At 30.2% G+C, this 13154-nt stretch overlaps 5 protein-coding genes across 5 annotated transcripts; 2 read left to right on the top strand and 3 right to left on the bottom strand. All coding sequences in view use genetic code 12, as the record gives it.

Annotated features, from left to right (window-relative positions):
- Nucleotides 1-59: 59 nt before the first annotated feature.
- On the top strand, nt 60-3461 carry DFJ63DRAFT_175957 (uncharacterized protein). The gene has a single exon (XM_064903757.1). It carries the CDS (start codon nt 190-192, stop codon nt 3358-3360), a length of 3171 nt encoding a protein of 1056 aa, XP_064762200.1. The 5' UTR covers nt 60-189; the 3' UTR covers nt 3361-3461.
- DFJ63DRAFT_175958 (uncharacterized protein) lies at nt 3462-4245 on the top strand. The gene has a single exon (XM_064903758.1). It carries the CDS (start codon nt 3563-3565, stop codon nt 4184-4186), a length of 624 nt encoding a protein of 207 aa, XP_064762199.1. The 5' UTR covers nt 3462-3562; the 3' UTR covers nt 4187-4245.
- DFJ63DRAFT_176160 (uncharacterized protein) lies at nt 4245-5184 on the bottom strand. The gene has a single exon (XM_064903773.1). It carries the CDS (start codon nt 4964-4966, stop codon nt 4304-4306), a length of 663 nt encoding a protein of 220 aa, XP_064762198.1. The 5' UTR covers nt 4967-5184; the 3' UTR covers nt 4245-4303.
- A 218-nt stretch (nt 5185-5402) lies between these two features.
- Nucleotides 5403-6068, bottom strand: ROT1 (Rot1p; the record flags this gene model as incomplete). The annotated part of the gene is made up of 1 exon (XM_064905067.1): nt 5403-6068. One exon carries the CDS (start codon nt 6066-6068, stop codon nt 5403-5405), a length of 666 nt encoding a protein of 221 aa, XP_064762197.1.
- Nucleotides 6069-6895: 827 nt separating this feature from the next.
- HGC1 (cyclin) lies at nt 6896-8593 on the bottom strand (the record flags this gene model as incomplete). Its single annotated transcript, XM_064906271.1, has 1 exon — nt 6896-8593. One exon carries the CDS (start codon nt 8591-8593, stop codon nt 6896-6898), a length of 1698 nt encoding a protein of 565 aa, XP_064762196.1.
- Between the last annotated feature and the right edge of the window lie 4561 nt (nt 8594-13154).

The raw sequence follows: 13154 nt of genomic DNA, 5'->3' as shown, positions 1-13154 counted from the left end.
ATGATGGTCTTTTTGACATATTTACACTCACGCATTTTTTTTTTGTTTGTGTCGTAAACAAGGAAACCAAAAAAAGAAAAATGATGATTGTTTTTTTTTTCTCTTTAACCAGGACTCAGACAGTCTTGGAGAAATCCACTTGCAACCAACCCATAATTATTGCTTCAGATAGGTGAATAAGTAGATACTATGTACTTGCGTACGCTTGTGGCTATACTTCTATGTATAGTGCGAGTTCTAGCGAAAACAACAACTAGTACGACGAAGGTGGAAACTCCTACCACCACGTCATTAGACCCCACAGAAACACCATCAACCATTATCGATATACTATCATCACAAGCACAATATTCATACTTTTTACGACATCTTCAACGAAATGGTATGGTACCCATCATCAATAGCTTACATGATATAACGTTGTTGGCTCCTGTGAATCTGGCATTTTCATCATTAGAAGCCATTAAACAACTAGACAATAATCAATTATTAAGATATATTGTAAATCAAAAGTTCAGAGTCGGTTATCTAGATGATAATGAAGTCTATTTCAATACATTATATAGGATGCTGGCTGAAAAGAACTATTCTATTAGTATCATACCTGATTTTGAAACATTTGAATACGTGGTTGATAATGTATCTGCCATCATAGATCCGGATATTTACGCCAAACATCAACATTCTTTTATTCAAGGTATCGAACATTTACTTCCCCAAAAATCAACTATATGTGATATATTACTTGATGATTCGACTTATCAATTGGATGGACAAAATATATCTTTTATAAAACAATTATTTCAACTGATCTTTTTAGATGAAGAAGAATTCTTTATTGAAGGTAAAAAGAAGAAAAAGAAGAAGGAATATAAACCTCCAAAGGAAGTCTTTCCTGATACTTGTGAAAGCTTCTTTTCTAATACTAGATCCTTATTAATCCCTAGTGATGAATTCATCAATGATTCATTAACTGAGATTGAAAGAAGATACTATCTTTCATCATTTCATTCCCTTAATAGTACCAAATTCTCAACTACTGATGAAGCCTTCCTCGAAGTCAAAACAGATATTTTCTCCCTCCTTCGTCATATCATGTTGAAAGACTTGGTATATGGTACCAACGGTACCGCCACAAAAAAACTGCATGAATCTCTTGCTGAAGATTCAAAGTATAAAATCCATTTAAATCAAACATCAATAATAATTAATGACAAACTTACGAGTAGTACTTCATACCTTGCTTCGGATGGAGTAGTACATATATTTAATAATGAAGCAACCACAAAAGTATCAAAAGACAATTCCAAATTCTTTCAAGCTTTGAATATCCCAACTGTTGATATTATCCCTAGAAAAGCACTTTATGCTTTACATTTTTCCAATTTTGTGAAGGAATTAAATTTCAGATCATTGGATTATTTAATTGATGGCTCTGTCGCTAATCAAACATTATTCATAGAACGTGATCAAAAAGATGATATTGAAGAAGATGATGACAATGATGATGGAGAAAGTGTCAACGTATATTCCTTCAGTTCAAAACAGAATTTACTTTATCAATTTGCTGATGAACCAGTTGATTTAACTACGGTTGAAGCTGAATCAGATGGGAATCATCAATTATTAAATTCGAAACTTTGCTCAAAAAAGAGAGTCGGAGGTTGTTTTAAATTGAAATTATCAGTATCCAATATCAAAGGTGAAAATGTTACAACCTTAAATGATGATATCGGCGTTATAGATATTCCAATGCCTCTTGGTAATAATAGTTTTGTTTACGTGACAGATTCAGAAATCACATCCCCAGTATCTTTCAAACACTCTGTAGGTGATTTAATGTCAGATGGTGCTATACATAGACATTTAGAACACATTAAAATTGATCAAAAGACTTGTCTTACCACATTACAATATCTCAATGATTTTGATATGTATTCATTAAATGAAAATGGTAAAGGTTATTCCGTATTTTTACCATGTGGTAGAAACATAAAAAATTCAAAAGGATCATGGAAAGATCTTGGATTGATCTTGAATTATTTAGAAGCTAATCCTTTATTATTCAAAGATTTATTGAAAGGGATGTTCATTGAAGATACTATTTATTCTAATTTTGGACTCAATCATAAAGATCGACAAATGGTCCATTCATCAAATCTAAATGGTGATCTAGTCAATATTGAAAACTATCAATATGACGGAGGTTTCAATCATATGATTAGATTAAATAATACCAAAGTATCCTTGCCTATAAATTCCGATATCTTATTCAATCAAGGGGTGATTCATATCATCAATGAAGTTTTATTACCTGAAAGTTTTTCGATTCCATTTGCAGATTTGGCTAAAACAACCATGGATATGAATTATCCTGATTACTCGATTGTGAATCTTATTGAAATGTTTCCAAAATTAAGTAAAGCGTTGGGTTTCCATGGGGAAGCGCATAGTACAAATCAATACTCCTTACTTATCCCGAGTCCAGAGTCCTTGAAGGATTTTAATATCACTACTAGTTTCACCAAGTTATATGATTTCCTTGAATTGCATTTGATTCCAAATAAAGAAATCGGAAACTTGATTGATTGTATCAACGATAATTCTCCTCAACTTAATTCCACTGGTTATGTTGTGAATACAAATCTCACTAATGCTACCATGGTATGTATCCGAGATCATAAAAATGATAAAGTTTATTTACAATTACATAAGCTCAACAATCATAATTCGTCAGATTTCAATGCTCTTTCATATAACAAAGATCATGAAGTTAGATTATTAAATCATGGTTGTACTTCATTAAACCAATCATCAGCTTCATGTGTATTTTTGATTGAAAAGCCATTGAACTTAAAATGGATTGAAGATCCTGATGATGATAATTTCCTTCATATTCATCTTGGATTTATTAGTGTCGGAGTTGGTATAATCCTTGGTTTGGCCATGTTTGGCATGGTAATGCTTGGTGCTATCTATTGTTTAGGTAATAATAGAAGGAAATTTGGTGAACCTTTATCCCAATATGATAATGATTCTATGTTCCCTAGAAGCGAATCTACATTTATGCCAGTATTAACTGACGATGATAGTGAAGATTTCGATAGAGGTTTTGACATTGGTTATGAAACAGACTTGGATATGTTAAGAACAGAAACAGAACTGTTACTTCCATTACATGGTAAAAGAAAGAAAAGAGGAAAGAAGAGAGATTATGGTTCAACTGCAAACGGGGAAGCAACATCACCCAGTGGTCCTATCAACATCACAGGACATGTATCTGCTCCTCGTAACATCCATAATAAGAGCATATCCCATACATTAGGTAGAGAAAGAAATATACCTGGTTTTGGTCCATAGAAGTTATGTATTATTTTAGTTATTTATTTATTATAGTCCTTTCAATTTTAAAATTCTGCATATAAAAAATATGTGTATTTCTTTACGATTCTGTAACAATTACCAGTAGCAAATTTCTGTGTGAAAAAAAAATTGATGTAAACAGAGTTGTGAAAAGTGTATATATCACCAAACAGACGTCAACAGTATATAAATCATCAAAATGTCTGATCAGATTCCAGTAGATAATCAAGATGTCATCTTTGATAGTGCTGAAAGTATCACTGGTACTTCAGAAACAACCAATACCGATGTTGGATTGATTGAATCCAGTAGACTTGAAGAAATGGAAAAGGAAGCTCAAAGATTAAGAGATCTACATTCACAATTAAACAGTGATAGCACTGATGGGGCTCCACAAACTGATGAAGAGAAAAGAGATATTGATTCAAGATCGATTTATATTGGTAATGTTGATTATGGATCAACTCCATTAGAATTGCAACAACATTTTTCAAATGCTGGTATAGTTAATAGAGTTACTATTTTAATGAACAAATTCACAGGTCAACCAAAAGGGTTTGCATATTTAGAATTCTCTGATATGGATGGAGTTAATAAAGCAGTTGCTACTTTAGATGGATCAACTTTCAGAGATAGAGAATTAAAAGTTAGTGCTAAAAGAACTAATATTCCAGGTTTAAGTACCACAAATAGAGGTGGATCTTTCAGAGGTGGTGCAAGAGGCGGTAGAGGTGGTAGAGGTGCCTTCAGAGGTGCTCGTGGTGGTAGAGGAGGAAGAGGTGGTAGAGGAGCCTTCAGAGGTAATAGATTTACTCCATACTAATTACTATTAAATCTGCTTGCTTGATTGTTTCTCATGTATTATATATATTGTATATATATCTATTTATATATAAAAAAAAAGTGTATTCTAGAATAATTATTAATATTATAGCTTTCATTATTGCTTCTCGGCATTTTTAATTTCAGCTCTAGCATTGGCAGTTACAGTTAAATTTGAAACTTCAGGTAAATTATCATCAGCAAGACCTTTAATAACTCCATCAACTTCTTTTCTTTTCATACCTTGTTCAAACTTATATTTACATTGGAAACTTTCAATTTCAATTTCTAAACCAATGATTGCCTTTTGCATAACTTTTAAATAACCTTCTGGAGCATCAGTAACTTTCCATGGATCATCTCTATCAGCTTCTTGTTGATCTGTTAAAGCACTAATTTGACTTCTAACAAAATCAAAATCATCAAGTAACTTTGATTTACCCTTAATATGAACACTAGCGAAATCCCAAGTTGGGACAAACTTATGAGTCTCTTGTTTAGTTGGATAATAATTTGGTGAAATATAAGTATTATGAGATTGAAAAATGATTAAAACATCATCATTTTCTTTTAAGGATGGAATTTGATGATTGGCTTTAGCAATATGAGCAATAAGATACTTCTTACCGGTTTCTTTATCTTCTTTAAAGAAGAATGGGAAATGATTAGCTATAATCCCTTCATCACCAAATGAAGTAACTACTGTGGCTAATGGATAATTTTTAATAAGATATGCTACTTCTTCCCAATCTTCTTCTAAATATTTAGTTGGAATATACATTGTGCTAGTGGTATATCAGATATTTCGGTTAATAATCCCCCTATGTCTCTTAAACGGCTGATTTAAAGTTATCTATACTTAGTTATATACACCCACAATGATAATAACAATATTCAATTCAGGCGTGGAGACAGGATCAAAAATTAAAAAATTTGATAAGAGATATATTTAGCGGTTGACACATAATTTATCCTAATACGGTATGTGTTAGCGTAAGCCAATTTTCAGGATTTGTTATTGGTACAGACAAAATTACTGCAATATATGACTCTTCTAATATATATTAACATAAAAGCATATGACGAATATATCCATCTACAATTTCAAGTTAGTAATCATTGCCAGTAAGCACGTTTTAGTAAGCATTTTATTTAACATATACAAAAGAAAGAAAAGAAAATAAAAAAGAAAAGGAACCGTACAATTAGCTTAAGGCTTACTTTAAAAACATATAAGCAGAAGCTGAAGCCAAACAACCTACTGAAACCCACCAGAAAACATCATAATTATCAATAGACAATTCTCTAATAGCATTAGTTCTATATTGATTTTCAAGTGATCTCTTGACTCTTCTGGTTAATGATGAAGAAGTTTCAGATGCTTTATCAGTTGGATTTAATGCATAAGTTGGTAACATTAAAGGTGGTTTATAAGCCAAATATAATGGTTGCATCATAGATCCATCGAATTGATAGATTTGTAAGGCATATCTACCATTATAAGAATCAACATAGACTTGATAATCTCTAAACCAAGTTGGTTGAACATATCTTGTATAAGTTGATTCATCGGCTGGTCCATTACATGGATCACTTAATAATTGTCTACCATCAACTGCAATTGGAGTTAAGACCACAGATCCATTACTTAAGATTTCATAAGTACCATGTTGATAAGTGACAGATGCTACTGGACAACTATGATTTTGGGCATTTGGAACCACTCTATATAAAGCTTCTTCATAATGACCATCAGAAGTAAATGAATATGATATACCAGGTAAATCAGGTTCAATCAATAATTCATCAACAGGATCATAAAATCCTGGTCCTGTGAATACTGTATTTGATTTAGAAGTCCAAGTACCTTCTAATTCAGCCATATTTGGATCAGCTAAGATTAATGAACTTAAATACCATATACTTGTAAGGCATAATGAATTTATTTGGGATAATCTCATATTGAATAGTATGTATATATGTATGATTTATAAGATTTATGATGCAATGGTATCGTGGTAATTGATCTTAAACGAATGTATAAGGAGGAAAGGTATAATAAATATGTAAAGCTTGAATTGATGTCTATATCACTAAAGACAATCAAACAACGTAAGAGAAATGATGGAAAATGAGATCTGCCCTTCGAATGAAATCTATGATCAAAGATACTCTTGATGACGTATAGTTATATGATGGTGCCTAACACTTGATTAGACCAGATGATTCCCCTTGAAGATGGTTGTAAATTTACTGCTGATACAACACAGCCATTTGTGTTTATTATCCCTTGCAAGAAAAAAAAAATTGAAGACTCAAATAAAAAAAGAAATTTTTTTTTTAGATCGCGTTTAGAAAGTCACGTGCGTATTGTTATAAATAGAAATTTGGGAATTTGGCAAATAGCACAATAATATTTAAGGCCCATTCTTTTGACGATGGTTGCTATAAAATGAAAAATTTTTGTGGTGCAACAACATCACCATCTATGATTTGTTCAATTGAACATACTACAATGGATCAAATATTGTGTAAAAAAAGTGTTACTTATATTATTGTTATTATGAGTATTATTATAAACTTTTTTATATGAAAACTTCAGTAGGAGATGAAGAATTGTAACGTAAAACTAATATACAAGGATAACTATTCTCTGTAAATGTAATAGATAAAAAATGGTATAAAATGCAAACAAACTTGAATTTAAATTTCAAGTTATAGGGGTTGGTTTCATAGTTTGAAATAATGGTGAATCATTATCACTAGCAGGTGTACCATTATGTTTCCGATAATAATCGAGTTCAAATATATCCAACATACTGATATCTTCTCTTGTACCACAACTAGCAGAGGAATTGATACTTACCAGCGAATTATTATGATGATGACCATTAGTATTAATCGCAGGTAATCTATAACCTCTATTATTACTACTTCCATTACTGGTTTGTCTAATTTTATTAGCTATGATTGGTAATGGAGCATTAGGTGGTTGTGATATAGGTGAATTAAATGAATATGAAGGGAAGGGTATATGATGTTGGATTTTTGAATAAGGGGATGGTCGATTATCAGGAGTAGCCGTATTTGTATTGGCCATAATTGTAGCAGTAATAGTATTTGTAGTATAACTTCTAATTGGAGAATCAGATCTATTGTTATTATTGATAGTATTAACGTTATTAACTTTAGATGGAGGAGCTTCCACAATACTTGAATTGGATTCTACTCTATTTCTTTTATATGAACAAGGAGTTGTTGGTGAATTAATATTGGTTGGGGATACGGATCCAATTGATCCTGGTGGGGTTGGAATCTTATTAGGAATCTTATACATGATATGAATTTGATTAAATAAATATTGGGGACCCTTTGAATTAAATAATTTTAACATATAATCTGAAGAATTTAAAATTGATTTGATTAAATTTTTCTTAATGAATTTATATTTCATTAAATCTAATTTAATTAATTCATGTTCTTCATTTATAATTTGATAATATTTATCATGAGGTGAAAGTTTAAAAATTTCATTAATTAAATCTATTATAACTTGACTTAATTCATTAGAAGTTATATCAATTAAATCATGAGAATATAATGATAAATAACTTAAATATTCTTTAACTTTAAAGAATTCATTTTCAACATTACGAAATACATTAAATTCAAAACTTTGAACAATATAATCTTCCACATATGGTTCATTTAATGACCATTCTAATGTATTCAATACATGTAATTCCATTTGTTTGAACATACTAGCATCATATTTACATTTGTTACCACATAATTTAACTAATTCATGTAATTTTGGTAATCTAAATCTTTCAGTTGGACCTAAAAATTTACCTCCACTTCCATAACCAATATCATTAATAGTTTTTATATTAGTAGTATTATTTGATAAATTAACAAAATGATTATTACCTCCTTGAATCTTGGATGCAATCCAAAGACAAGTTACTATGATTAATTGTGATTGATCTAATAATACAATTCTTTTGGAACAATATCTATCGAATAATTTAACGGCTCTAAAGAACACAAATGGTAAGATTTTTAATCTAATTGACATTTTTAATAAGAAATCAATTAATTTTAATCTGATTGAGAATGTAAGATATGGTTGTTGTTTATATAATTCCATGTTTGGTTTTGAAACTTCATTTAATTCCAATAAGAAATCGGAAATTTCTTGATGATATTCTTCAAGAGTTTGATTTTGAGTTAAGATTTCATGGGTATAAATTTCAATAGGATAATCGATTTGAACGAATGGGGTGAATTGAGGTTGTTTCTGTTGTTGACGAAGTTGATCCATCATTTCTTGTTTATGGTTTGAAATTGAAATTTTAGCTGATAACGGTGTTAATGGATTGCCATAAGTAGTAGTAATTGGATACATGTTTAATGATGATAAATTATATATATATAAAATGAATTGAATTGATGGTATAATATGATGAATAAAACCTTTTGTTTTAATAAATGCAGATAGGAATTGAAAATAAAATTTAGATAAAAAATGAATGAAAGAATAAATCAGTAGAAATAAAGGAATAGATTAAAAAAGTTGTAGTTATTCAAAAGACAATGAAAAACTAGATGTATAAGTGAAAGAAAAAAAAACCAACGATTGAATAGGCAAATAAGTAAATGAGTGTTTTGAGTTGGACTATTATATATATGGTTGTAAAGTGAAAGTCTTAAATTACAACTTGAAGTGTATGTTATGGTTGCAAACTTCAACGGTTTCGCTATTTTATTTTTCTGTAGTAGGTTACTAAATAATCCCTGACCTCAGTAACTAACAGATTATAAAATAATGAAGAAAGCTTTAAAAAGGAATATTGATCTTCTATATATATATATATATCTAACAAACAGTCTATCAAAAAATCCAAATTTAATCTAAAGCCAATTTGTGATCTTTATATACATATTGATTGACACACAAGCATTATATGAAAGAAAATGCTCTCCTCGATTATATTATCTTCGCTTGATTCACAAAACTGTGAGGGCCAAAAATTAAAAAAAAAAAATTTTTAAAATAAAAAATAAAAAATAAAAAATAAAAAATAAAAAATGCTAAAAAATATTTTTTATTTTGTAAACAATAAAGACAACAATTTACATGAGACGCATAGTGGGTTTTATTATGGGTTGGTTTAAACTTTTAGCCTCCTTTTTTTGGGTTTAGATGGATATTGTTTAAAATATATCAAAACAAAAAAAACGATAATAATAATAATAATAATAATGTTATGAAAAAACTAGCAGTCTTAGTGTCAATGGACTGAATTGAATAAAGGTCAATTATGGTTGATTGTTTGTTTATTTTGGTTGTGAATAATGGGCACTGCATCAGAGTACTTAATGTGACATCGAGGATAGATTAACAATTAAGTTAGTGAACAAGTGTTCTTAATATAATTCAAAATCAATAATCTAGCACCGATGAAAATGGAACCATTCACGGTGGGCCAATCGTGGTGGAAACTTCATCATTTTCAAAAATTTGACTTTTCATTTTTCTTAGGACAATTTATTATTTAGCGACCGATAAAATGTTTTCATTTTCTTGTTAAGGGCTAAAAATAAAAAATTAATCTATTTACACAATTCAATGCTCAAACAATTTAATGTAAATCGAGGAGGTCCTCAAACCAGACGCCATGCCACCTTGAATAATGGTTTATCAAGTGATTGTTGTTGTTTATAATTACAACTTAAGGTTTGGTATGCAAAACTCCAAAATGTGGAGGACTATCAAACTACGGCCCACGAATGAAAAAAAAAAAATTAGAAAAATAAAATAAAAAAAAAAAAACCTAAATAATTCAGAAGCCTACAGAGAGATACAACAACACAATACAAAAACTTTTTGTGAAAAGTAAAGATTTCTTCCCTTTGAACTTCTATTCCTTGGATAATAGTGATGTTTTGAAAGTGAGGAATGTTTTTTTTAATTGCCCTATTAAGGCGACGATCTGTAGAATATACCCTTATAATCTTGTTTTGATAGGTCAGAAAAATAAATTAAATTGCCTCCTTAATTTTCTGTGCCCTGTAAGAAAGAAAAAAAAATATTTTCCAGTGAGAAACAACAGCACCTACAGTAAGTCGCTTGTGCATAAAAACTGTTGGTTTTTTTCGTCTAATATTTTAAATTCCCCTTAAAAATAAAACACTAATATTTCCTAATTGGTATTATATTTTTCTGGGAAAAGAATTATTTTGTTATTCTTTTGTGGCGGTTAAACTTTCAAAAACCTGTCATACCATGAACTAGATCAAATCATTATGTATAACCATAACTTGTACATACGAGTGGGAAAAAGAAGTCGATCATCTTAGTGGGTTATATTTGGAAGTAGTGAGATACACTAATTGGACTATAATATTCAACGATTATCAAAATGTTACGTAGCGTGGATAGCTATTGTCATGTAGTTTTTTTTTGATAATAATCCAACCTTTCAATAATAGTCTTGGGTCTATACGATCCTTAACTATTTATCAATCATCATCGTCATCGTTAAACTTGTTGACTATACTGTCAATTCATGATTTAAACTTTTTCTGATTTACACATTCTATTATTAGCCGGTAAAGTGACTTATAGAAAATCAAGAAAATCAGAAACTAAAAAAAAAGATCCTTAAGTTTAACCTGATCGAGGCGAGAAGAATGTTTTCAATGCTCAAAGTAGTTGAACTTTACGGACAAGGGTTTATTACAAATGATTCCTTCACTTACTTTCGAATTGATTTAGTACCCTTTAATTGACACCTTGATCAACTATGAAAGACCAAGAATTAAAAGCTACATATAAAGCCTTAACAAAGTTGTACCATTTTAACTAGTTTTAGAACCAAAGTATGGAATCGCCTGAACTATGAAACCATAGCCTCCAGAATTCGAGAATATTTGGCGTTTGTTACCACGATCCATGTTATGTTTAAACTTTGAATTACTACTCGTCTATTACCCTCAACCAGGCTACATGACATTGGGATACGATATCTCTTGGTTGATTGAAGTAAGCAAGGGTATTTCACGCAAAATAATTAAGCGCAAATTATGAATGTAAGAATTGAATGTTTTGTATTTTAAATGTAACATTCTTGTCCGTATGGTCAGAGGATCGATTAAGTTTTATTCAAAATGTCAATATTAAACTCGAGTAATTTTAAAGTTATTGTTTTAAAAACAACTCGGATTAATCTAATTCCCATCAGTTAATCTATCCAGCACTCGATCTTATCTAATTTGAAAAAAGAATTGCAAAAGTTGCAACTTTTTTATTTGAAACAATAACTTATACGGTAGGCATAAGAACAATGTAATAACAAGTACGATTTGTAATCGAGGAAAAATATAGTGATAAGTTAACATAAAATGCTGGAGACAGACTGAGATCAAAGACGGGATCTGAAATCAATATAATAATGCACATATTCTATTGTTCTTTGGGATATGGTACACTAATTTTGTAACTGCTCGCAATAAAATAAAAAAAAATGATACCCATTTCAAACTCATTGAAGAAAATCTTTTCAATTTTCTATTTCTGCCAATTCTATAAAGTAAAGGTAGATCTTTTTGATATTTTTTTTCTTCTTGGTTATATCAATTGCGGTTGAGATACCATTAGATCGATGTTAAAAATAGCAGTCAATGATAAGAAAGTCTTTGACCCCAAACAGTCGAAGAAACAAAATAGACTACTACATCTTGTAGATTCGATAATCGGATTTCTTGCCGTTGCAAGCGTGCAAGCTTTCCATTTTTATTCAGAGTATTTCTTGACGACAACGGTTTTAAAAAAAAACGGCGTACGAGAGAGAGAAAAAAAAAAAGAAGATCAGAAAGGGTTCCAACCCCTTTATTATCAGGAACGAGTTTACATTCAAAAGACCACTTTTTAATATTGCGGCACCAAAACCTGTAAGTACATTAACTGGCATATAGACTGACATGAATGAAGGAAGCACTTACGTTGGTTAAACTTAACTTAAAAAGACTAGACTGTTTTATTGGTTAATAATCCAGGATCAGGAGTAAAACAATAGTATGATCGCCTAAATAAGACTTTAATGAGATTTCTCTCCTTTTCTGTTTCGGCTTCGTTATGGTCGTTTTCTTTTTCTGTTTTGTCATTGTCGCTCTCGTGCCTCTTCTTTCATGAGAGATTGTATTTGGAGCCTCAATTAAACTTAATTGTAAACATAGCTTATTTCGTCTAATGAGATTTTTTGTTATGGAAGCTTATGCATGATTAATTAACGTTTTGTATTCTTTTTTTAATTTTGAATACTCGGCTGGTAGCTTATTTTCAAATACCAGTATTTATATTTATATAATTGGTTATTGTTTAATTTGCTTCTCATTTAAACAATATTTGCTTCTCATTTAAACAATAGGGTTTCCTTTCGTTATAATTTCTAGTAAGATTGACATGTTGGTCTGTTTTTTAAACCGTTAGCAGCCTATTGTTAAATGAGCAATGTTTTGATTTTACTTAATTTAGGAAATACTCGACCCATGGTCCATATGTATCTCGAAAACTTTACAAGACGAAGCATCGAGCCATATTTTCAGTTCAAAATTAGAGTATACATTATGGAGCTGCATTTGTTTTAATTTTGTTAAATAATGCATCTTCCTTACTTTCTTGAAAATGTTTTATAATGAACACCACATTATAGTTCTTTGAAAAATTCTCCTGCACACAATAAGTTTTGATAACCTGTAAAAAAATGTTAAAATGTAATTTGCAAGCGTGTCTTAAACTGTAGAATCACTCGAGTATCGTGTAAAATTGTTAAAAACCCCAAACATAAATAAACATTGAAAGCTTGTGTTACTAGATCAAACTGAATTGGTTGCAATCAAAAATACGATAAGGTCATATCGATCTCCCGCCAAATCTGAAGTGAGCGTGGTGGTCAATTTCGAAA

Source organism: Scheffersomyces coipomensis (assembly GCF_036884675.1).
Source record: "Scheffersomyces coipomensis strain NRRL Y-17651 chromosome Unknown DFJ63scaffold_4, whole genome shotgun sequence".
NCBI lineage: Eukaryota > Fungi > Ascomycota > Pichiomycetes > Serinales > Debaryomycetaceae > Scheffersomyces > Scheffersomyces coipomensis.
The sequence above is the reverse complement of the archived record's forward strand: the minus strand, read 5'-3'. Positions and strand labels throughout refer to the sequence as shown.